This window comes from Canis lupus, chromosome 4, assembly GCF_011100685.1.
Source record: "Canis lupus familiaris isolate Mischka breed German Shepherd chromosome 4, alternate assembly UU_Cfam_GSD_1.0, whole genome shotgun sequence".
Lineage (NCBI taxonomy): Eukaryota > Metazoa > Chordata > Mammalia > Carnivora > Canidae > Canis > Canis lupus.
This window is the reverse complement of record NC_049225.1, coordinates 50,455,987-50,482,867: the sequence shown is the minus strand read 5'-3', so window position 1 is coordinate 50,482,867 and position 26,881 is coordinate 50,455,987. Positions and strand designations below refer to the sequence as shown.

Genomic DNA, 26,881 nt, shown 5'->3' with positions numbered 1-26,881 from the left:
GGTATTATTCCTGAAGTTGTTAACATCGTCTAGAATCTAAGTCCATGGCACACTCTGTAGCGATGGAACTCCCTTGAGCTTCCCCCCTTGCCGTCCCCTTTTCTCTCTCCATCTCTCTGCCAAAGATCCTTGCCCCTTCCTAACTCTTTGTTCCACACCAAAAGCCCTCCTTAGGGTGGTTTTTTGTATTGTTCTCAGTTAAGTTCTCATCCACTACTGTATGGGTCTAGGAAGCATTGGGGGAGGGGGAGCTTCTGAGTCAGAGGACAGAGAAAAGAGACAATGATCTTCAAAGTAAGTGACTTAAAAGTAGTCAATTATATGCTTACATTGTGAAAATTTCTGTTGCAATTTTCTATACTTGTTAACACTGCAAAATTTTTTCTCTATCTTTTTTATTTGTAGAGAGCACAAAAAAATCTCCTTTTACCTCATTTATAAGATGTTCCTCCAGGAAAGGGAAGAAAAGTGATTTTGTCACAATTATAATGGCATAGAAGCTTGCTCAATCTGAAAACACTCTCATGGAGCTTGTAATACGTTTTTTTCCTAGGATTACAGATATAGAACATCAGCATGGAATTTTTGGCATAGAAAAGATAAAAGTTTTGGTGTCTCTCTGACCATAATGCACCTGTCCAAAAAGTAAAAGATTCCGTGCTTTGGAGTTTTCTTGCATTCTGAGATTAATCTGGCAACACTGGATTTTCAATTTCTCAAGGCAACAATTGAATGAGATTTAATAGTGGCTGCTTTTAGATAGACTTGACCTCCCTAGTTACCCACAGTCCCCACTACTCCCTATTGTGTTATGCCAGATCTATATCATGATTTTTTTTTTTTACATTCCTATAAAGTCCTGTATACACATTTGAGTTTCTAAAACATAGGGTATGAGATATATTCATCTAGCCATATTTTCTTTTTTTTTCCTCTTTTTTTATTATTTATTCCTGAGAGAGAGAGAGAGAGAGAGACAGAGACACAGGCAGAGGGAGAGGCAGGCTCCATGCAGGGAGCCCGACGTGGGACTGGATCCCGGGTCTCCAGGATCGGACCCCCCAGGCCGAAGGCAGCACTAAACCGCTGAGCCACCGGGACTGCCCTAGCCATATTTTCTATATCTCTTAGCCTTCTAACTTTCAGAACTGAAACCAATTATGTCCACTTCCTTTGTACATCTAGTCCTAGAAATAGTATATTGCTGACCTAGCATCAAATTCATCCTGTTGTTTTTAATACCACTTCCTGGGGTTGAGGGACCAAGGATACAGTAGGTCCCAGATGCAAATGTAGTTAATAAATCTAAGTTCTTAAATGAAGCTATTTAGGAAAAACCACATTTCTTTTCTACTGAGATGTTCCAGCCTGTTTTATGCTTTCACCGTGATCACAATACTCTGTTGCTTTATAGGCATGCCTGAGTCAGTGTTAGAGGCTGGCTTCCCAAGGCTTCATTACACTGTTTGCCCTGAGATCCTCCATTTCCTCAGGTCTTCACCACTTAATAGTGTACAAATCTCTACTTCTACATTACCAACTACTCTTCTTTCCAATCTGAGAGAAATTCCCTTTCTCTTTACCCTCAAAAGACACTCATTTTCCTCAGTATTTGTGGGATACTAAGTATTGTCTTTAAGTGTGTTCTTTTTTTTAAAGGATTTTTTTTAATTCATTCATGATAGACATAGGGAGGGAGAGAGAGAGAAAGAGAGAGAAAGAAAGAGAGAGAGGCAGAGACACAGGCAGAGGGAGAAGCAGGCTCCATGCTGGAAGCCCCACGCGGGACTCTATCTCGGGACTCCAGGATCGCACCCTGGGCCAAAGGCAGGCACTAAACTGCTGAGCCACCCAGGGATCCCCTGTGTTCTTCTCTGTTCTTTCTAATAAAAATCTCTGTAGTGAAAAAAATAAATATATAAATGAATGTTAATGTCCCAGCTAGCCACTTGAAACAAGAGAAAGGATGAGAACATGCACAAATCAGTACTTTGATAAGGACCACAACCATTTTTTGTTACCCTGCTGAGCATTAGCCCCAGCCTAATCATTCTGGGACTGTCTGGAACTTGTCATCCGATGACTGTTCTTTGGTTCTAGAGCCATGTAGCGGTTCTGGTACCATGGTAGGCAGGGTGGAAGAGGACTGCATATTTGGCTAGTGCTCTGTCACATTATACATTACATCACATGGGGATAAAAATGTTTTTACACTATTTTGCGCTGTCTCCTTTAGGAAATCAAAGATATGGACTGATTATATCCCTGAGAATTTTTTCTCCTAAGCTGGTATTATTCTGAAGGGTAAATTTCATGGTTTAGAGGGATATTCTGCATGAAAAATGACATGTAATATTTCAGAATTAAAACTAGTCTCAGAAAAGAGCCAGGATATCTGAAGGATCCTTAGGAGAAATCATAGTAGTTGGAATATGAGTAGGAGAATTTATCCTTTATGAATTAATCAGCACTTCTGAGGGGAGATTTTGAGGATTTCCCCTTCCCAAGGTAAGTTATAAACCATGAGTCGCACCTATAGTATCATTTCCTATTGGCTTTCTCACCATTCCCCTACTATATGAGTTTATGTACACACACACACTCCACCAGTTATTTGAACATATTCATGTGAGCATACTTGTGGTCTCTCTGTTGGACAAAATACTGAGACTTAGCAAGGAGTGTCAACTGCAAATGCAAAGATTTTGCATTTCTAGATTTACATAATTTGCAATTTACAGTGAGAGCTGAGAAGAACTGGTTCTTCACTCATCCCATTATTGGATCTTTTTGATGTTCATTTTTTGGTAGCAATAGTTCCTTTTAATCTTGACTTTATTGGACAATTGTGTCCTGACAGGCTGCGTCTATGAAGTGCTGCTTAGACATTCCTGAGGGGGTGAAAATCATTAAGCCTGTCATCAAATGATTTGCTGGCTTTAGGAGAGTCTCCACATGTTTGAGAGATACCACATAATCCAACTGGGCAGGGGCTTTGTGCACTCAAACTCTATTTTTCTAGTACTAGTACAAGATCTGATAGATGGCAGGCTCTGGGCAAACGTATCTTGAGAAATGACCAAAATGAGTGAGAATTGAATAAGCCTGGTTGCTCACTTTTAATGATGAAGTGGAAAAAGCTTAAAAGGATTTGGGGATGAGACCAGCCTGGGTAGGAATCCAAGTTCTTCCACTTTCATAGGCAAGATACTTATTCTTTCTGATCTTGAGTCTCTTTTACTTGAGGAATATGATAAGGGTTAAGTGAGTATTAAATTTGTACAAAGCTTAGTATAATGACTCCAGCCAGATATATATTGAATGTTAAATGAATGAGCATGTAATGTTTATCCTGTTTTCACGATTGAGGCCGATTTCTAAATTAATTATCCTTCAAATAGAGTATCTAACCTAAGAGAACATTTAATAACTACCGTGAAGTTTTATATATAATAGAATTTGTGTTATATATGCTGATTATTCTAGTGATGATGATAATTAGCAAAAGCAACAATAGTATCTACTGTTTATATATTAGTTACCATGCATGTATATTGGATGGTGCTCAGGACTTCTCATGGGTTATTACATTTCATCTTTACAACAGCCCTATGAGTGAAGTGGAATTATATCTGCATGGTCATATACCTAATATGTGACAAGTGTGAGCTCAAACTCAGTTCTGCCCAATAGCAGGCCCAAGTTCTGAAGCTTTCCATTGCTTTTCATGAAAGCCAAGATTCTACAAACTAAGTCGTACTAATAGATTATATATATGTACATATATATATACATATATATTCATGTATCTATATATATATTTCAAACCCAATGAAACTACACACACACACATCCTTTTAAGTTTTATTTATATTTCTTAGTTCAAGAATTACACACTAGCCCACATTATTATATATTTACATGCTGAAACTGGCTGTAATAAGTTTAAATTCAAGAAAATAATTCTTATGTGCTACTCATTTATAATCCTCATTTGTTACTATCTCATGTATCCCAGAGATTTTAGTAGTCCTGTTTTTAGAAAGACATGAAAATAGATGCAATGATATTCACTTGTGTTTTGCATTTTCTAGCCATTGGAAAATGTGCATTATGTGCATATTAAGAAAGGCTACAAGGTAATTAGTAAGGCTGATAATCACTACATTGTGAAGAAACTAGAATATCACTTTTTATAAAAGGACAATTCAGAACTGTGCAGGGACAATATTCATAACAGAACTATTTAAACACCCATGCAAATAAAATTTTTAAAATGTTATGGAATTTAAATCATTTGCAACTTTGTTTGAAATAATTATGCTTAAAATGATCAGGGTTGAACTCAAATTATTAACCTGAAAAGGAAAAGATACAAGCTGATGGAACTGTCAACTTGCTTCAGGTGATACAAGGACACACACATGGGCATCAGATTAGTGGACATTTGACAGGAGAAGGACATTTGGTTTTGAAAGTTAAAAACACAAAGTTCTGTTTGTCATCATTTTGGATCGTATTTATCTTTATCACAAAAGAACTTTTCAAAGCAAATTAAAATCTGATGTCACAAATTTGCATGTATCCACAGAAATATTTTAGTTTCCAAATAACTAATAAATTATTTAAGGGTGTTGCTGCTTTTTTCTTTCTTAAGTGATTTTTTTTTTTTAGGGCAGTATCTTAATTAATGTTCTGTTGTTTCCTTACTAGTTTTTACAGTGTTCCTAGTATATTTGGAAATATTTTTTAAACCTTTGGTGTGAAGCAGTCTTTTTTTTATATATTTTCCCCCATTTTTCCTTTTTTCTTTCCTTTTTTGTTTTTTAATAATTCTGGAGTCTTTGGTTAAAAGGAATAATACTATCTAAGGACAAAATGCTATTATTAAAAAAAAAGTCTTGTGTGTATTTATGTGTAATAAATTTCTGGAATAGGTATGAATAATAAGCACTTTTAATTCCTGTAGTGCCATCAGTATAAACTGTTACTCTTTTAAAATTGAGATTTAAGTTACAACCTTTGGTTTCTTGAACTCAGACATATAAAAAACTCTACTAAGTTATCAATGATCACTTCTGCTTTTCCATTTCCATTTCTAAGGCTATCTCTTGGTTGTTACATTAACTACATAGACACTACAGCATTTCCCATAAAGGGGGTGAAAGTGGGAGTGAGTGAGCGGAAAGTGAAAGTGTGTTTGTGCGTGTGCATACTTGTGTGTGTGTGTGTGTGTGTGTGTGTAGCATTGAAACCCTTCTGTCTGGGATCCCAAACCATTTATGCAAAAGGGTGTTTAAATTACTCTGCTGGGGCACTGCAGTAACTGTACTTAGTAAAAAATAAATAAAAATTAAGAAAAAAACAATTATTTGTATCTATTGACCATTTACAGCATGTTGAATTATTTACATAACACATGAACTTAAGCCATAAACAGAATTAGCACGTTGCCTTACCATAAAATACAAATTAGAAGTTAAAAATATTTAAGAAATCTGTTTTAATATTTACACACGCTGAGTGAAAGTTATGATTGCTCACATTACATGGACTCTGTACACTTAGCAAAATGGCATGATTGCTACAGTTGAGAGTATTTGCCCTAACCAACATGGTGGGGTTCAGTTATTTTTTTTTTCCTCCTTCAAGGAGGAGTTTTTTTTATCATTTTCTGAAGACTTCATTTGTTTTTAAATTACCAATAGACAATGTTATTTGTTTCCTCGAAAAAGAGAGCAAGTAGACAAGCAATGTGAGAACTAGTTAATTCCCGATGTTCTGAGGTACAGTACTATTGTAGTGTCAAACTGTGCAATGGTTCATAAGAACGGTAGGCATTGATCTGCTGATAGAGAAATGCTCAGTACCCTGTATTACTAGTTTCAATATGTTGATTTGTTCAGGTTGCCAATTAAAAATACTCATACACTGGTTTAATGAAAGAAATAAAACATATTAGCTTATTCCTTTTGTTTTCCAACATATGAATGCATATATATGTATGTATGTTTATATGGATCTATATATACACATATATACATGTAGATATGTTGTAAGACCTGTGATTTGTTTTGTTGTTTTTGTTGTTGAATATGAATTTAATCATAAAACTGGAACACAGTTACCTATAGAAAATGGAAATTGTGTTAGTTGCCAATTTAATGCAGGCCTTGCTTAAAATGAACGTGATTCATTTTCCCACTGCATTCTGCTGAACTTTCTCTATGTGTTGTGCTTTTATAAGCTGACAGACTTTTTGTGTTCCTAATGCTAGAATGTAAAGTCTTTTGGTTCATAAACCATTTTTATTATTATTATTATTATTTTTACTTAGCACTGCTTTTGAAGACATGAGAAGAGAAAAGGTCTAGATGGCACTGCTTAAGTATTTCCCCTGTTATTAAATTGCAGTAGAAAGGATTGTAACATTCCTTATGCAAACACATGATTATGTTGCATGAGTTTTCAATTCTGAAAATGCATTTCATACCTACTAGCAGTCATGTACAATATATATATACAGATTGAGATCAAAGGTTTCATTTAGACTGTGCATTTTAGAGTCAGAATTTGCCTATGAATTTCACAAAGATGAAAAACACCTTAATTGCTGGCTATCTGGTTGTTTCATAATCAAAAGAAAACTATATAGATTTATATATATATGTGTATAAAGTGATAGTAATACCATATCAGAATTGCCAAACACATTTTTGTGGTCCTTAAATTTAACCACTGGATATCAAGCTGACTGGTCTTCAAAGACTTAGGAAATCTAGCACCCCTCCTCGACCCGCCCTCAATTTGGAGACTACAGTCCAATTCAATCACAGTAAAAATATAGTAAAATATAATTCTACATCTACTATTATCTCTGGGCAGGATGAGTCAGTCGTGTCTACCTACATGGTTATTGAATGCCAATATATGGATTTCTCTCTAGGACATCTGCTTCAAGCTCCTGCCTTTCTCCTTTTTTCTGGTTTCCTCTTGCCACTGCGAGCAGAAATGAATCCCTGGTCATATGCTTTTGAGGCTCATGCTGCAAAGTTTCTTCTCTCACTTTGATCTAGATTACTATGTTGATCTCCCTGGACATCAAAATTTTGTTGTAATCATAGTGACAATATCAAGGATTTTTATGGCTTTTATGATAATTGCAAATAAGAGCCCACTTCTAGACTTGGGCTCTGAGTTGTCTCTAGAAAAGCCTTTCCAGAATGGCATTTTGGAGTTGTGCACCTGAGTTATCGATATGCTCCTTCCTGATATATGCTACTCAAACTTTAACCCCTGGCGACAAGGGACAGGCACTTTAATTAGTGTGATGCCCCAAAATGATTGCCTAGGAGAAAGTGTGTTCCTGGAGAAGCTTGAGAAATTTCTACTCTGAGTCCATGGGCAGAAACTTGGTTGGATTCTGCCCAAAGACCATTCTCAGAGGTGTTCAAGTGTATAATCAAAAAATAAAGGCCAGAGTTCCCTTTGCTGGTGAAGGAAAAAAAAAAAAACCTCCCATCTTAGAGCAAATTTAGAAAGCTAAATGTGTTTAAACTTTTTTCCCCTCTGTCTGAAAGTTGGACTAAGAGGGCAGCAGGACTCTATCATATTCCAAGCTGCGGAACTATTAGGGGGGAAAAAACGTACATTTAATCCACAGGCAAATACTTGCCTTGGTTACCATGCACAATTAGGGATGTTACTTTGACAAATAAGTGTGTTTTTTTTGTTTTTAAAATAGAAATAGCAAAGTCATCCTCCAAGAAAACATTCAAACAAATCAAACTTTAAGGAGAAATTAGTAATTCACTATTTTCTCCAAGAAAAAGCAAAATATGAACCTCACATTGATAGAAATAAAATATATTAGCTTATTCTCTTTCCTGTCTCACATATGAATGCATATGTCCAATTAGTATAGAAAGAAGCACACTGACATAATTCAAAAATTGAATAAAAACAATACATCATGCCTGACTATCAGTTATATATTTTTCTGTAATATCAACTGAGGCTCATAACATTCATCATGTTAATGTGGCTTAGTTGCTATCCTATGCTACACTGCTTTTCATATTCTCTTTCATTAGGCCAATTGCAACATACACAATGAAAGCACCCTTAAAAAGTCAAACTCAACAAACCCACAAACTAACTCTACTTGTGCACATAACCCTTTAAGTATTGTTTGCTATGAAAAATACAAAGGTGAATTTCACTGCACATAAGGAAATGTAGTTCAATCAATCTCTTCAAAGCCTTACTTTGTCTGTCTCCTAAGAATATAATCAGGGTTTCAGAAACAAGAAAAGCTGGAAAGGACCATTAATCCTTTAAAGAAATGAACAAATCCTTCTTTTGAAATATCCTATTAAATTCAAAAATAAACTTACAGGGAAATGTTGTAGAGATGTCTGACATTGTCTGAGATCAACCTGTTTGCTAGCTTTGTCTGTGCTCTATATTAGTATTTGAATGACTCTCAATCTAACCTACATCTAAGATACTTCTAATTTTGCTAACTTTTCTGTTGTGGTTGTCTTTTGATTAGATAAATTATAAAAACTTCTTTAGGTTTTCTATCAAAAGTTTGTGAATTTGGGGGGAGAAACTCTCTCAGTGGACCTTTTGCCATCATACAATATATGTAAAGACCAGATGCTGTGTGGGGTTAATAAGAGTCATGCTGCTCGCTTGCTTTAATTTTGTTACAACAGTCACTTCTGGACTTTTCCACTCTGCTCTGGATTATTAACTCTTATTTTAACCACCTGGGAAATAGCTTTCTAGAAACATTTCTTGGCCACCATGCATGATAATATCCAGCAGTCTCCAGTTTCTAGATGTCAAAATGGAAGACGTCAGAGTTGACTCCCTATGCTCAAGCAGAGACTGGCCAAATTGGTTACCAAGTCTCTGTCTTCACTCTCCCTAACCTGTTTGAACTACATGAGAACCTTCTAGAGTCCAGTGGGAATTATCTTCCTGTGACATTATCACCTTAATACGACGGGCATAGACCATCTTCAGTAAGCATGTTTGCATGGCATTGCAGATAATGTTTCATAAACACAGTGCCATATCAACAGCATGCCAATCTTAGAAATGAAGATGGGGAGTATCTGGATATGACCACTTCTCAGTGAAATGCCTGGCAATGCTACTGAGTCCTCTAAGAATGTTTTCTAAATAATTCCCCTCTATTTAGCCTGCATACTAAGCAGATAAAGTAGAACACTCAGACGCAGTCTTGCCAACATGTGTACAAATCACTTGCATCCCAACTGGAAAAGCACAAGGACCTTAGTGTATTCATTACTTAGCAGAAGCGACCCAAATGGTATGAAATGGACCACAGGATAGGCCAGCAACTAAGGTATTTTAGCATCACTTTTGTCCTGGATTGATGTGTTTTCCAAGTCCTACATCAGGCTGTACAACTGGTTTGAGGAGGAGTCTAGTCCTTGCTTCCCATGGGAGGCTATGTTTTAGTTCACATAATAAAGCCAATAAACGATGTTGAAGAAGGAAAAAACCACTGGGAAGAAAATGCGGGACCACCGATCAATGGCATTCACATCAGTCAAGTCGGGGATGGTGATTTTCAGTTGGGAAGCGCGTCTTCGCAGGCGGCTTTTCTTTTGTGCCACATGTCGTTCCAGGGCATTTCGGCCAAAACTGTGCCTGGGTAACCCGGCTTTCCGGTACTGGATGCTGGTGGCATCATAGGCCAGCATTGTGCTCCTGGGGTCTCCAAGTCCCATCACAGCCTCAGACGTGGCCATTTCGTTTTTTATCTCCAGAGTGCTCAGTAAGATGTTCTCATGGGGGTCCATCTGCAAGGGAGAAGAATTTAAAAAGACGTAGATTACAACAGTAAGCCTCTATTGGTGCTAATTATGTAAGGCACTACAATATGTGGTTTGGATAGTAGTTATCAAAGTGGTTCTGAGAACTGGCTTTGAGGTTACATATTTAACAAGGATAACAAACAGATATAGCTCATATTTTGATTAAACCAGCATGGGTCCCAAATCAGTGTATCATTTAGAGCCATTTGAGATCACTGAGGAGCATCAAGTTCTCTGAACCGAGAATATAGTTTGATCAAGGCTAGAGTCTCACAGTTCAACTATCTCATAAATATCTTCTAATAGTTATATTTTTCTCCTAATGGGTACATTTTTGGTGCTCAAAAATCAGGGGTACTCGGACATTCACCATTCTAATGATCTTTCAGGGATCCTCACAATTACCAAGTTGTTTCAAAGTGGTCATTCATTCAAGAGATGAAGAAGGAAGAGGAGCTTACTGGCTAGGTGTGTGGGTTTGGGAGCCAGGGGTTAAATCCTGGTTCTAAGTGAAGTGACACTGGGTGAATTCCTAATTTGAATGGTGGCTCCCTCACCATAAGCTAAATGAGTTTCAGTTTCTCCATCTATTAAATGGTATAATACAACCCTAGAGGATTTCTGTAATGACATCATGATATAAGAGACTGTTGCTAGTACCATTTTCATTGTTTCTACTCAGGGGCATACAGAAAACAGAAGGCATGATACTCTGTAAAGAATTTACAGTTCTGATATGAATATATGCAAAATTAAGCTTTGCTAGGTATGAAATAGTATTGAGGGATTAATTACTGAATTGTGCTCATAATAATAGCCTAATTACAGATTAATTTATGATAAAACTAGAACTAAAACATTAGATAACATTTTTTAGATAACATTTTTTAAGCACTTGCTATTTATGCCAGAAACATTTTCATGTAACTTCATTTGATTATGCTTCTTAACAACCACGCTTATACTGTATCACCTTAAATTTACTGTATTGATATAAATAGGGTAAAAGAAGAGTTTTGGCCAATAGAAATTCAAGCATTATGTGACATGCCAAAATGCAACAGAACTCTGAACAACAAAGAACTTGAAAATTAACAACTGGACAAACTGTCCATGATAGAGGGGTGAGTGGGGTGAGGGACTGGCTTGAGAGAACAAGGAAGGAGGCAGGATTCAAGAAGAAGTCAGTGCAAACCTGGATATATACTAAGTGGAATTTTGAGCCCAGGGAATAGAATGAAGGAGGCCTCTAGATAGGGTGACCCTTTTCTCTCTTGGATGATTTCTTCTTGGCAAAGCTAAAAGTAAGGAATGGATACTGATGTCATTATACCTAAATATTAAATGACCATATTTTTTTTTGTTTTGTTAAGAAGGGAAGATTTGTGTGTCTCATTTTTAAAAAGATATTATTTATTTGAGAGAAAGAGTGAGAGAGCACAAGCTGGGGGAATAGCAGAGGGAGAGGGAGAGGCAGGCTCCTGTGGGACTCCATCCCAGGGTCCCAAGATCATGATCTGAACTGAAGGCAGATGCTTACCTGACTGAGCCACCCAGGCACCCAATGTGTCTTATTTTTAAGAGCCCTCAATTGCTACAGATAATAAAACCTAGATGCAACACATTATTATTAATAACAGAGTACATTTATTTAAAATAAAGGAAAATGGTCAATAGTAGATACTGGTGATATATGGAAGCAAGGGACATAACCAAACACTTAATTGGGAGATAAAATGGTCTGAGCTTCATGAATTATGCAGAAGGCAAAAAGAAGGCTGTTAAGATTATATACTAACAATTAGCTTTCAAATGTGGTTTAATGACCCTGTATTATAAATTCAAGTCTAAAATCTTTTGAGAAATACAAGCTATAAAGTATGCTAGAACCTAGTAATTGACCAATTAATCTCTGTCCACTGATTAGACATTCTGTATGTTTGGTTTATGGTAGTATTTTGTTTAGTGGACATATTAAACAAATATATTCTTTAAATTAATTTTTAAAGTTTATAAGACTTGGAAATGAAACCCAATAAGTTTTGAAACACTTCTGTCAAGGAAGGGCCAGGTAATGGCTTTAGTGATAGAACCAATAGCCTTAGAGAAGAAAACAAATATTCAAAGTCTCATACCATGCACCAGGGCTTTGTGGAAATCATCTCCTGAATGCTCACAACTGTCTTTTGAAAAGGGATTCTTTTCTAGACTATAAGTGAAAGCGTTCACTAAATTTCAAAGTCACACACTTACTAAATGCTGGAGGTGGAATTCAAACCTTGATCATTAAAATGTACAGCTTGGGAAAGAGAAGTATAGCTTTACAACACTCAAGGAAAGTGAAGCTGATGGACATGGGGAACCTAGCACCGCTCATTATTTCAGACCTTGTACTTATTTTCTGTTCTGCTCTGGACTGTTAACTCTTACTTTAACTACCTAGAAAATAACTGATTAGCAAAATTTCTTTGGCCAGTATGCATGACAATGTTGAGGAGTCTCCTCCTCTCTAAGCACCAGGATATATACTTCTCTATTGAGTGATTGTATTAAGAGCAGTTATGAATATCCATCAGGCCTGGCTGAGGTAAAAATACAAGTCAATAATAATAAGAATTATAAAAATAACAGGAGCAGTATACTCTTATTATGGAAATTTGTTCTAAGTTGGATAATTTGATATTAGTGAGTTTGTTATCTACGAAATTCAAGATTTGTTAGATAATTCTTGAAGCTTCATTAACTACTTTTTTTATCAAAAATTAAAAGGAAATATCTATTGAAATTAATGTGTGTCTGGCACTGTGCCAAGTATCACAGCCATAGTGGTAAGGAAGATGGCCTTGCTTCTGGTCCCTGTGGCAATAACAGTCTCTAGAAAGAATATTAGACTTGGAATTAAAAGACCAGAGTTCTGACTGCTCTGTTTGTTATTTTTGACCTTGAAAAAGTGATTTATTTATTTATTTATTTATTTATTTATTCATTCATTCATTCATTCATTCAGATTTTATTTATTTATTTATAAAAAGAGACAGTGAGTGAGAGAGGTGCAGGGGTAAGAGGGAGAAAGACAAGAAGACTCCATACTGAGGATGGAGCCCAAGGAGGGGCTCAATCCCAGGACCCTGAGCCCATGACCTGAGCTGAAACCAAGAGTCAGATGCTTAACTGGCTGAGCCACCCAAGTGGCCCAGAAAAGTGATTTGATCCCTCCAAAGCTAGTTTTCTTCAATTATAAGAATATAATTTTTGGGAGATTAATGGAGATGGATATGTGGATGGACTTGGGAAACCTAAGTGCTATGCAAGCTGATTGTCACGACAGGCTACAAATGCAGGGGATACATACCAGTGTCAGTGGGCTGAGAAAACACAGTAAATAGCTCTGCCTAAAAGAAAGTAAATATGTTGCTCTTGCAACATATTTGGAATAGATGTGGGTGATGAGCTTTCTGTAGGTAAGCCTAGCCATCTCAGCAAGGCTGGAGATCTGCTCAGGCCGAAGTCAGGAGTTGTGGTGGTGGGTGAGGTGTACTGACATGTCCATCAGGTTATGAGGTGCTACTCCTCAAGGTCTTGCTATGTTAGGAGACTTCAGCCTCAAAATCTGACTGCCTGTATAGTCTCAACTAAGATTACTAATAGTCAAGGAATACATTAACCTGAATTAAAGAACAAAATGCTTTTCCAGAAAACTCTTACTCTTCACCATGGAGCTATAAAGTGGAGAGATATAAAGTATAACCACTTTCATTTCTAATTTATTTCCCAATTAATAGTGATATGGAGGAGGCAGCTCAAGTAGGTTATTGTTTATTAGGCTGTACCTCAGAATTAAGCCCTGAGACACTGCTTTGATTCTTCCATCTTCTCTTTCCTTGAAAGATCAGTTTTCTTTTTTTTTTTTTTTTTTATTGGTGTTCAATTTACTAACATACAGAATAACCCCCAGTGCCCGTCACCCATTCACTCCCACCCCCCGCCCTCCTCCCCTTCCACCACCCCTAGTTCGTTTCCCAGAGTTAGCAGTTTTTACGTTCTGTCTCCCTTTCTGATATTTCCCACACATTTCTTCCCCCTTCCCTTATATTCCCTTTCACTATTATTTATATTCCCCAAATGAATGAGAACAGTTTTCTTAACATTTCCTCATGTCCTATCCAAAGCCTTCCAGAAAATGCCAAACTTTTTAACTTACCTCTTCAGAAACAAGCTGCATCCCTCCCTTGACACACCACAGCATCTGTTTCCTCAACTTACTTTAAATCACCAGTTCTGAGGATTTTTTGTTTTTGTTTTTCTGAAGTGTGCAGTCATGGCCTAATCAACACTTGGAACTGTGTGTTTTCTACCAAAATGGGGAATACTATGCAGAGTTTCCGAGTTCTAATTCTGGGCTCAGCAATCCAGGTTTTGATTCTGGGCTGAACCATTCACTATCTTTGTGACCATGAGCATATCATTCAACCTCTCTGAGTTCATTTTTTTCATAGGTAAAGTAAGGGGAAATACCAACAACCAGTCTCCTCAAGCTGTTTCAGGGGATTGAATAAGATAGCACATGCAGACCATCCATCCAGTCCAGCTTTGTACATAGTAAGCACTCAGAAAAATCACAATTGATCTCGCTCTTAAAAAGCAATAAATATTCATTAAATGAATACATTTAACAATAATTTAATAATAATGAATAAGGAACGCAATAAATATTCATTAAATGAATGAATACATCATTCTTTTTACTATCATTTTTTTAAATGTCATGCACTGCATGAACAAACCAGAGCTTTGAGTTCATCAGATTATTTAATTTTGCTTTGATTAGTGGCTTCTGTAAAGTGCTGAGAACAATGCTTAGTACAAAGTAAACACTAAATATGGTTTTGTTATAATACATAATACATTTATTAAATATAATAAGTAAATCTAGACTGAGTTAATTCTGAATGTTGAGGTGAGATGAGTAGAAGCTACCTTTTATGTCAAGGGTGGAGAAGGAGCACAGTATTCACCGGATCACAGATCATCCAGTATTCTCCTGACCACCAAGGAAAACAGCCCTGACATCAGGGTCAAAGAGGGAGATATCTCTAATTGCTGGTGTGGCAGAGCAGAGAAAGGGCCAGTCTTGTCTCTCCTCCTGGCCCTTAAATCTTCCACCACAATGCTTGTCATTATGATCATCTGTTTAATATTTGTCTGCCCCACCAGACTACCCTTCTTGGTAAAGGCAGAAACAGGGTCTCACTGTTGTATCCCCAAGTACTTGGCCTGGTGCCTGGCATACAGTATGCTCAATAAGTAATGCTGATAGGATGGAATTAATTGTGTGACTTAGTAACTCAAACCCTTTATGAGTCACCAATAAGGTAGGTTTTAGGGTACCTAGGTGGCTCAGCTGTTTAAGTGTCTGACTTTGGTTTTGACTCAGGTCATGATCTCAGAGTTCTGAGATGAAGGCCCACATTGGGTTCTGTGGTGCTCAGCGTAGGGTCTGCTTAAGATTCTCTCCCCCTCCTTCTTCCTACCCCTCTGGCTCCTCTCTCTTTCTCTCAAATAAAAAAATTAAAATAAATAAATAAATAAATAAATAAATAAATAAATAAATAAATTTCTTTAAAAAAGGTGGATTTAATTCTGCAACACCAGTCTGAAGATTGGAACTGCATGAGGCTACCTCATGTTCCTTTCCTGTGCTAGGGCTTCTCCCTCTATTTATATAGGTCTCTTGCTGGAGCATTATGCTGAGGTACCTGAAATTTGGAAACAGCATTTCCCATAATTCTCTGGCCATTTACATGATGGATGCCTCATTCTTACCCCAGAGAAGAGAGCTTAGTTAATAGCAACTAGAAGCCAGGGCTAGCCTCTTTCAGTTATTCCAGTGGCCCTATGGGCCAGGTACTGATCTCATGCTCAGAAAATAAAGCACCCAGAAGTTAAGAAACCTAATACATGTTCAGGCAGTGAATTAGAGCAAGAATTAGAATCTGATCTTTTTCAGTGTGTCATGCTGAGGCATAGAAGCAGCTCCCAAACCCATGTGTACTCTATAGCTCGTAAAAGAGGACCCTCTCAGTGCATGGTAGGGGCAAGTCATCTGAAGGCTTGTAAAATTTCCCTTAATGAGGAATGAGTAAGGGTGCCTGCATCTAAATATTTCCCTAGAGATGACAGATGATGTAAAGTCCTGTTAACTGCAATGCTTTAATCTAAGTAGAGTAGACATCTGTGGTTTGACTATTCAGTCCTACCAGTGACAGTTTCTGTCTGGGAACCACCACTCTCAGTATCTTTTTGGTTTGATGGATAGTGTAGTCTGTGTCAGTGGTTTCCAAACTTGAACATGCATCAGAATCCCTTGGAAAACTTGATAAAACATAGAGGTCTTTGGGCTCCAGTCCCAGAGTTCCTGAATCAGCAAGTCTGGAATATGGCTCAACAATCTGCATTTCTAACAAGCTCCCGATGATACCCGGCTATGGGGCTAATGTTCACAGTTGGAAAACTATCAGTTTATTGGAAGCAGCAGAAGGGCATGACTTTAAATAAAGAAGCAGAGGCCTTGAGAACTAAAGAAAAAGCTGAAGTTTTGATTACAGTCCACACTACCACATTAAAAAACAGCTTTCATAGGGAGAGAACATATGTGATCTCCATTTATGATTTTCTGGAGATAGGTGTAATGTCCTGGCTCTTCACCTGTTTGTTCCAACATTCCTACTTCTAATGATCAAATAAAACTGCATATCTTGAGACTTTCTTCAATTATGAGTTCTGTCTTGAAATGCCATTTCTATATCAGAGTGTATTTAGGTGCAGACGTTCCAAAAAATGGAAGGAATAGCAACTGTCATGTGATTTAGCTTATCTTTGACATTGGGTCTCCACAGCAACCTTTCCAGCGTGACCCAGGTATATTACCTAATTGTCTTTTTCTTCACTTGAGCCTTGAGACACAAGAGAAAACACTAAACTGTTCTTTTTTTGATTAGGATATTAACAAGACCTTTAATTAGAAAGATCATGTAGCAATCTCTATTGCTCTGGGAAACCTAAGAAAATATTTATCAAATTTTCATGTCTTGGCATTTTTACTTATTCAAACAGCTGTGAGAAATTTGTTGGTAATAGTTAAAACAAGAAAGAGAGGGATGCTCAGTGATTGAGCATCTGCCTTTGGCTCAGGTCGTGATCCTGGGGTCCTGGGATCGAGTCCTGCATCAGACTCCCCATGGGGATCCTGCTTCTCCCTTTGGCTATGTCTCTGCCTCTCTCTCTGTGTCTATCATAATAAATAAATAAAATCTTAAAAAAGAAACAAAGAGAAAGAAGCAAAAGTAAATGAAGGGAAAGAGAAGGAAGAGATAGACTAGCAAATAAACTGTCACTCTCTGGAGATAAATTGCCTTTGCAAGAGCTATGCTGAGGCCTTGCCTTAGTCCAAGCATTTATACTATTTGCTTTCTCGTCTTCAACTTTCATTCACAAGTGTCCATTTCTGACAAGGGTTTTAGGAGGGGCCCTATTAAACAGGCCAGTGTGAATAAAGTCTCATGTTTCCCACTTAACAATACATCTGAAAATTTTGTTTTACCTGCAGTTCTTTTGCTTATTAATCAGAAAGGAAATGCTGAAACCCTGGGAAAGACACTGATTTATTTACTTTAGCACTCCAGAGCCTCCTATGAATGATCCTCTGTGAATAAGGCGGTTTGCACACTGATTGAATCAAATTCTTTTGGGTAGGAGGATGGACTTCTCTGCTGACTTATTCCCCAAACTGACCATGTGCCAATGGTTCAAACAAGGGTAAATTCATGTTAAACATTTGGATTCAGAGGTTTTATCTTCCTTTTTTCCATTCCTCATCCCAACATTTTTTTTTTCCCATCAAGAAACAGAACATGCTCTGGTTAACAATTTCATTTTGCTTAAAAGATATCATGTTAAACAATGATGAGTGGACCTTATTTTTATATAATTTGTTAGTTGCAGGTCTAGTTTTAGGTTTCTTGCTCCTTTTTCTGTACCTTTCCCAATGACAGGTGTATGCTCAGGAGGAAAGTCCTTGTCCTGTAATCTTATACCAAAAAACAAATCATATTCCTCAGCGGCCTAGCAGCATCGCATGCTTATCTTGGGAAGTGAGAATGGCGCTATTTTAAATCCCAGTTCACCACTTATATAGTCAAGAGAAGAGTGAGAAATTGCAAAAATCCAAGAAATCCTAGCTCTGCAATTTCCAATTACTGTGACTAGTTGGATAGGAGATCTTGTTTTATCTTCCATGAAATGACACTGTGACCTGAGTAACTTCAAATGCTAAGGCAATGAACTGTTAACCACCTGGGAATATCCAAAACACTCTTTCCAAAGGAAAAAACACTCAGAAACCAACTAATATGCATTTGGTATTCTAAGAGGTAAAAGAAAGTTCACCCAACCAGAATATGAAATGGAGGTTATAAGAGAGCAAGAAAAGGCTAGTATTCCACAACCAAAGTAAGTGGGGAATTAGTAATCAAATATGGAGTTAAGATCTAGGACATACATATAGGAAAATACTGCTGAACCACCCAGGTAGTTGCAGGAGGGTGATCTTTTTTTTTTTTTTTAATAATAAAAACTATAGGAAAAAAAACCACTTATTTTTTTTTTATTTTTTAAATTCTGTCTTGAATCATGCTATGCTATTGTGAAGTGTGAAATCTCACAACCACATTATGAGGCTAGAGTTAGTCCTGTAACTCTTTCCTGTAGCTTAGTTTATTAAGTGGTAAAACAATTATTTAAGTATGCTTGCAGATTCAAATCTTGCACTTTTTCTATTATTTTCACATGAGGAGAAGTAGTTATGGAAAGCATATGGGTAGCCCTAGTTATTGTTGTTTAGTTTTTCAATTTTTAATTTTTAATAGATCACATGGGTGCGTATCTCAAGGTTTGCTGAGTAAACTGATTCCCTGTTAAGGAAATCCTACTCTATAGTCATCACAATGTCGAAAGATTCTACTTCAGACACACACACAAAAATTCATCTGGCCAACCAGCTGAATGGGTGAATCAAGTGCGCTCAGTGAGGTTTTACATTATTATTTCAAATGATAGTGAAATTTTTAGAGGAAATAAGAAGTATACCTCAGGAGCAGAAAGAGAAGAATATGATTTTTCTCTCTAAAGGACCCCAGAAGATAAGGCTTTTATAAAAATAGTGATTAATACAGGATCATGAATGAGAAGATCTTCAGCAAGCAAAGCCATCAAGTGAGCTGATGTTCCTCCTCTTTCTTGGTCCTTCTCATATGCCCCTTTTAATACCCACAAGCAGACTGGAAAGGACATTGACTTCAGTGATGAGAACCAGTTCTAATCCTGGCTTGCTCTGGGTCCCAGCATTTTTTCTTGCTCTGGGAAGTCTAGGTGGACTTAGGACAGCCTTTGCTAAGCCTCTCCACCAGGTTAAATCCTCCATTACCAACTGAGCCCTTATTTCCCCCATGAGAGCTAACATGTAAGCAGAGATTTTATCTTATTGCTTATGTATTCCTAAGGCTGACCACTACAGTTGATATAAAGTAAGTACTCAAAATAAAACTTGCTAAATGGAATTACTAGAGGGTTAGATGAAGCCTAGGATCACACATTCAAATCTGGCTAGGAAGATCATATAAAAGCAGGAAGCAGGTATAATGGAGAATAGGAAGAAGTTGGCCCTGTAGTGAACTAGACTAAAAAATACAGGCCTGCCTGAAGAACATTTAAATCCAGATTTTTAAACATCATTAGAGTGGTCAAAATCACATCTAAGGGTTTATTTAGCCCATGGGCTGCTTTTTCAGTGATAGTAGGTAAAATATATAAAAACTTTGCCTTTCAGTTCATTTAATCTATAATTACAACTTGCTTTATTGTGTTTTAAAAAAATTATGGCATAACATAGGAATAATGCATAGGGAAAATTTGCCTAGCAAAAATCCAGTAGTCCTGGAGCTTCCTTTAAAACTGTGATCTAGATCTGTGCTAGTATTGTATTTGTTTTCCTAACCACATAGGGCTTTGCTGTGAAAAATTCTGCAGTCTCTCTGTTCTTGAATTTCCTAAACAGCCTTCCTAACTTTTTGTAATAATATTTGGATTGAGATGGAATGATGAATGCTAAATTTAGGGGAAATAAGACTACATTCAAATTGCTACATTTAATAATAAAGTAAAATTAATAAAATATATGATGAATTGACTAATTTCTTTTGGAAGGTTGGTAGAGAGATCTGGGTTCCTCTTCTTAATTTAATAAATAAAGCTACTAGTTTCAACTGAAGTTGAAAGTCAGGAGTCATTTTAATTGTATGGAAAAAATAGAAAAGAGTGGATCATACTGAAATTCCCTGAAGCAGGAAAAACTGAAGGAAACTGTATTCACAATCTATTCATTTTAATGTACCTCTCTTCCATCCAAAGGAGGGACTTGCCTCAAATTACTATTGATCCCTAGGATGTGTGGAATGGAGTAAGGTTTAAAATGAGCTTACATAAGCCCAAGTCTTATTTTGATAAATTTCAGAGAGGTAGATGTGAGAATTTGTCCACCCAATCCTGATAACTCAAAGAAGTCTTAACATCTGGATGAGAAGGTAAAGGTTTGTTTCAGTTCAACTTACATCTGAATAATTGACTCAAGTCTCAAGCTGGAAACAATTGATCTAATCTTTTTATTGGCTGGTTTGTACAACTCAAAGCATTATGGGTGATGGCTGGCTAAAGATTTTTATACACACCATGTAACTAGTAATTCACAATATCCCAATCCATTTTGAACAAATACCATAGAGGGCATTTGTTTTGGTTTCTTTCTGCAAGGCTGCAAACACGCCAATCAAGTGTTTCTAAAACACAGGGATAAGGAAAGGGGAGAAATGGGTAAACTTTAGCAAAAGAGGAGCTATATTTTCCATCTGGGGCTTTCACATATTGCCAAAGGTGATAATAGTGCATGTTCCTAAGGGAGAAAAGGGGGGCTTTTCCAGCTTCCAAAGCCCAGGACAGTGACTAAAAAATGTGGCATTCGATCAGGTCAAATTTCAAGACTTATTGGCAGGTTATATTTGACTTAAAGATTGTGATTCATAATTATCCTGGGTCATTGGTAAACCCGTGGTTTTCTCTTGTTACTGGTTTTTGAAACCCAATTTTGTCCCTTAAGCTATGAAGAAGAGTTTGGGCATACAGAACCACCGAATGCTATTGCTTCATTTCTGTGTCACAGGGAAATTATTGTCTGCTTCTGTGTGTCATCTAGAAGCAAAGAAGTCAAGGTTTAGTTTCTGTCCTCCTTAGCCAAGGCACCAATGTTTTGATGCAGTTAAAAATATGATAGTTTCCTCCTCGGAAGATATTGACTCAAAAAGAGAATTAGCATACTTTAAACAAATAAACAAACAAAAACAAACCATCTAGACTATTATCAGCTTCACTTGCACGTATTAGAGACATGGACTTCCTCATTTACCTATTTACTTACTCCCTACCTTTACCTATGGCCTCCTATTGTTTTTCATTTAATTCGACTAAGCTGCCAGAAAGCTGATCTAATGCAGATCAGATAGGCATGATTCCAGTGAACATGTAGCAGCATATTCAGCTCCACAGAGATGCAGAGAACACAGCCAGTGACCTTTGCTTGTAGAGATTTAGAGTTTAGTGTTTCTTGATGGGCAGGGGGCAAGAAAATGGTGCTGAAATGAGTCTCTTGAACAGAGGTGGGCTGGATGAGAGGGTACATGAATTCACAATGATTGTTGAATCCTACGAGTGGGAGTTGAGACACATACTTAGTACTAAACAGCACTGGATCTAGTAACTGTGCTTTAAAAAAATGCACCAGTGGAAAGTGACTCAGCAGTAATTAAAAAGTGCTATGGTCAAAATAACTTACAGTGTGTATTTGTAAGCAGGTACTCACTGTATACAACAAAAGCAAAATAACTGATGCTAAGAGCAGTATGATTACAGAACAAATGCCTCCATAACAGATAGGAATGACAAATATCTAATTATAACAAAAGTATTTATAAATTCCAGACAGTTTCTTAGTAGAACATCACTGCTACTGAATAATATGGAGCTGTCTGAATAGGACCACAGAATTTCTAACATTTGTGTCATCAATAATAGGGAGTAGGGAGATCCATATTCATCCTTTCTTACTCTTAGTATCTTGCATCTTTCACAGCTCAGTTCAAAAATATTCCTTCCATTTTTTAAGTCTTCCTTGATTATACCCTCTTTCAAGTCCTGATATATGTTCTCATAGCAATGAAGACATTTGCATCACTGCCTTTATTTTCACTTATGTATTATTTTTATAGATGTTGAAAGTGTATCCTCCCTTTAAGATGCGGTCCCTGTGAGGGCAAGAAGCATGTTGGAAAGGGACTCCAGAAGTATCAGTTGATTTAACAGGTAATACTTGTAGTCAAGATTTAGTGGGTCTGTATACTATACTCCAGGTAGTTATAAACACTCTACATGGATGATGGCATGTATTCCTCACTACACTCCTTTGTGGTAGGTACTCTTGTTAACAATTTCCATTTTGTAGATAAGCCTGCTGAGACTCTAAAAATGTAAATCACTTGCACGAAATAACACAATGAGTAAATATGGATCTGAGATTTGAACACAGACAGTCCTACTTCAGCGCACCACACTTAAGATTGATGATATACTAGGATTTATGTTCCCCTGAGAGAGTATGATTCCCTATTGTTTCAAGGGGGAGATATTTAGGAATATAAGCAGAGGAATGGTGATAAGAATGGGGCAGGAGCAGTGGGCAAATAAGAGATTATGGCCTGAGCTCAGAGATGGGGGGGCGGGCGGGAGGATGAAATGTGGCACTGGGTCTTTATAAAGAGAGAGTTAGGTGTGTCAGACATAGGAAGAGAAAGAAAGGGAAAAGGTAGAGAGGGAGGCCCCCTATGTCTACACATTATATTCAGTGTGTGCCAAGTTAGATAGCTTGAGGGACTTCATCTTTTCCCTCTGGTTCTTTCCTGCTAACTTTGACTTTGACTTCATTTTAGGAAGAACCACTTTGTGAAATGAGAGGGAGTCATGTTAGATTTTAAAGTAAGCTAGTACAAATATCCAAACTCTTTACCTGTAGACTGGAGGAACACTCAGGGTAAACCTGTAAGCATTCACCTTCTCTTGGGCTGAGGCATTAGTGGGCTCTGAAGTCACACTGCTTGGCTTAGAAGCAGACTGGCCTTAAAGAAAAGGTCACAAAGCTCTGTGATCTTGAGCAGTATATTTCACCTTTCTGAGCCTATTTTCTTAGCTGTAAAATAGGTAGAACAGTGTCTGCCTTATTGAGTGGTTGTGAGGATTAAGTGAGAGAATTCATATAAAGTACCTAGAACAGTGCCCCATATGATAAACTCACAGAGCAGTAACTTTGATTAGACAGTAAGTGGGTCAATGAATTGAACTCGTGTCACATCATAATCAGGACAGGTTTGGGATGATAAACCAATGTCCAACTTAAGACAGTCATGGAAGTGGTGGCAGAGGACCACGCACAGCACCTGCTCAATTACTCTTTAAGAGATGAATGAAGCCATACACCTGTGCTACTACTCTCTGCTACAGCCCTTTGTCAGGGAGCTTCCTAGTTGGTTTTGGGCTGTGTGAGTCTTATAGTTTCAGTTGTCTGGGAAAGTGTCTAATGTTGAGACCTCCTTATTCACAGGCCTGAAAAAAAGAAACTGTGAATAATATTTTTTTCCTAATGCTTAATTTTGTTTGGTTCTTCATCCTTATAGTGGGCAGAGGCGAGAGGCAACTCAGAGTATTCCATTTTGTTTGCCAACAGGATCAGTAAAATTTGGGGAATGGAAAGCTTGCATCCATCAGCAAAACTACGTTTTCAGATTTTTTTTCTGTTTTCTCTTACTTATGAAAAATATATCTCTCTCCAATTAAATGAATCTATAATGAGAGTTTCATTATGATGATAAAGGTGATAAGAAATTACATTTTATAGATAATCTTTATGCAGCACTATTTTAGATTTCAGTGTAGATAAGAGCATATATAGAGTTAAGTCTTAAAGGCATGAGTTTTGAAATCAGCTTTGTATTCTCACTTCTCTACTGGGCACTCCGTCAAGTTTCATAGCTTAGTTGAGTTCAGGTATCTCATCTTTAAGATGCAGTTATATCCCCTCATCTTGAAAAGAAAACCACATTACATGACGGTTTGTTTTAAGATTAAGATATTTAAGGAGCCTACCATCATGTCTGGCATACAGTTAGGTGTGTAACAACGGGTAACTGTGGGGCATCTGGGTGGCTCAGTGGTTGAGCATCTGCCCTTGGCTCAGGTCATGATCCCAGGGTCCTGGGATCAAGTCCTGCATCAGGCTCTCCATGGGGAGCCTGCTTCTCCCTCTGCCTATGTCTCTGCCTCTCTCTCTGTGTCTCTCATGAATAAATAAATAAAATCTTAAAAAAAACAGATAACTGCTATAATACTTACAACTTAACATTTCTCGGCTGGGAAAGAAAATGTAAATTCCTAAGTTTGCATAGGTAGGTAAAACTAATTCTTTATATTTCACCATTAGCACCTGCAGTGGGCTGTGGTTGTATCTATTCCACCCATTGTAACAATTGGAGAGACTGATCCTCTGTTGCAGATGTGGGCCTGACTGCTGTAAACCAGACTTGGAATTCCCTCTCCCCTTGCCAGGGTTGGTTCAGGAAAGGGAAGGCATAAATCAACGGAATCATTGAAAGAAAGAAAGGTTTGTTGGAAGCTTTTGGGTTAAAAAAAAGTCCCTATCTTTCCTTCTGGATATGAATGAAGAAACATGGAGCCTTTTCCTACTGGCAGCCCAGAACAAGAGATCACTGACAAGATTTTGGATGGCTGGGTTGATCTCTCTTGCTCTTGCTCTCTCTCTCTCTCTCTTTTACTGTCCCTCTCTCTCTCTCTCTCTTTCTCTCACCCCATACCTCTGTGCATGCTTTGTGTGGACCAAATACATTAAAAGTGGGTAGAAAATAAAAAAGGTATTATTAACAAAATTCAAAATAGTAATTTCAATAATTTCAGATAAAATTCAACCTAGGATAAAGGTAAGGTCATGTAATATTCATATATATGTATATACATAAGATATATGTTTATATCCATATAAAATATATAGAGACATTTTTCCAAAATCAATAATCCTGTAAGAATAGTTTAATGTTATCCTACATTAATTTAATAAAAATGCCCTCCATTTACTTAAGTTACTTATGTTTTATCAAATGGCTTCATGTTTTCTCTATCATTGCCTTCTACAATGTCAAAATAATTTTGAAAGGCCAGGCAAGGCCTTATCATCTCACAGATTAACAAAAGTAAGATACAGAGAAATTCTTTTCCCAAAGTTGCAGAACTTTTCAGAGGCTGAGTTCGGCTCAGTGTCTTGGCTTCTTTAATACAAATTGCACTCTAGCTTGCTCTGCCAATGATAGAACTGAGGAAAGATATTTTAAAACAGCCTCGTATGCAATCTGTGATTAAATTGTGCAACTCAGAAAGAGAAATCTAGGTATAGATTCTAGCTTTAGTTAGTCCCAGCTCTACCATTAACTAGGTTATATGATCCTGAGGAAGTTCCTAACATTTCTGGGTTTCAGTGTCTGCATATAAAAATGAGACCTCACAAGAAAAAAAATTTAAGTATATATGATGATGGATGTTAACTGGACTTATCATTGACAATCATTTTGCAATATATACAAATAATAATCATTCTGTTATATACCTTAAACTATTATAATGTTAGGTCAGTTGTACCTCAATTTTTTTTTAAAGGAACTAAAAAATGCAACTACAAGTAAAAGGAAGTGTTAATTAAAAACAACAAAAAATTATTTTGAGGTGAAGTTTCCTATCCCGAAGTGTGAGGGAGGCACAAACCATGCAAATGGACCAGCTGGTCCCAGAGTCAACAGAACCATCAGTCTAGTTCCCAAGGCAGCAGCCACTAATCCTTCAGGGTTGGGACTAATTTATATTTCCTGGGCTAGCTCCTTGCTATTGAGTGTGGTCTAGAGATCAATAACTTTGGCATCTCCAAGAAGTTTGTTAGAAGTGCAGAATCTCAAGCCTCATCCTAGACCTACAGAATAAGAATCTGCACTTCAGCAAGATATGTAGATAACTTTTAGGCACATTAAAGATTGAGAAGCACTGGTTTAGATCATCTCTCAGATCTCTTAAAGTTCTCAAAATCAATGACTGTAGGATTTTTTTAAAAAGGAATTTTTTTTAAGGACCTTGGGTAGCTCTCAAGTCTGCTAAACCAGGTCTTCGATGTCTATATGGTAAAGGGTAGAGGAGTTCACTGGTAATTTTTTGTGCTCCCTTTTCAGAAGGCTGAATTAATCACAATCAAGGCACTGACTAAATCCCAGGGGAAGAGTGATCTGGAGAGGGAGATTAAATCTACTTCAACCAGTGCTCCCTGTACAGCTGGTTGCTGATAGCTTCTGTACATTTAGCCAATTACACGATGAATTACTCCAGGGAGAATTTGCCAAATGCACCATTCAATCTCACAACCCAACCCTTGATGGGGGACTGCTATTATCTGACAAAGCCTTATTAAATGTCTCTCTGTTCCATTTTAACACCAAATGACTCTTGGCTCTGAGATCTGAAGATGATTGTAGACAGTAAATTATTAAACTTTATAAAACACAGGCTATAGGTTGTTAAGAAATGAAGAAAATTATGAATTAAGGGAAATAGGAAAGAACATCAAATTTAAGCTGATGTTTCGCTAAAGAATAAAATATAAGCTAGACTCTGTCAGATATTGAAAACCCTCAAATAATAGCAACAACAGCAACAACAATAATAATAACAGACCTGGATTCAAATCCCAGGTTTGCAAGTCACTAGCTGTGTGACTGAATATGTTATTTCTCTCTGGACCTCAGTTTTGTCATTGGTAGAATTTT

At 37.1% G+C, this 26,881-nt stretch overlaps 1 protein-coding gene across 5 annotated transcripts in view; it reads right to left on the bottom strand.

Annotated features, from left to right (window-relative positions):
• Positions 1-3,850: 3,850 nt before the first annotated feature.
• The window catches only part of GABRB2 (gamma-aminobutyric acid type A receptor subunit beta2), a 243,905-nt gene continuing 220,874 nt past the window's right edge, over positions 3,851-26,881 (bottom strand). For 3 of the 5 annotated variants that reach the window (XM_038534843.1, XM_038534842.1, XM_038534844.1), the window contains exon 11: positions 9,492-9,839. In XM_038534843.1, coding sequence (XP_038390771.1) covers positions 9,492-9,839 — 348 coding nt within the window. Of the gene's footprint in view, positions 9,840-26,881 lie in introns of all 5 variants that reach the window. The other 2 variants (XM_038534845.1, XM_038534846.1) reach the window with 2 other exon arrangements.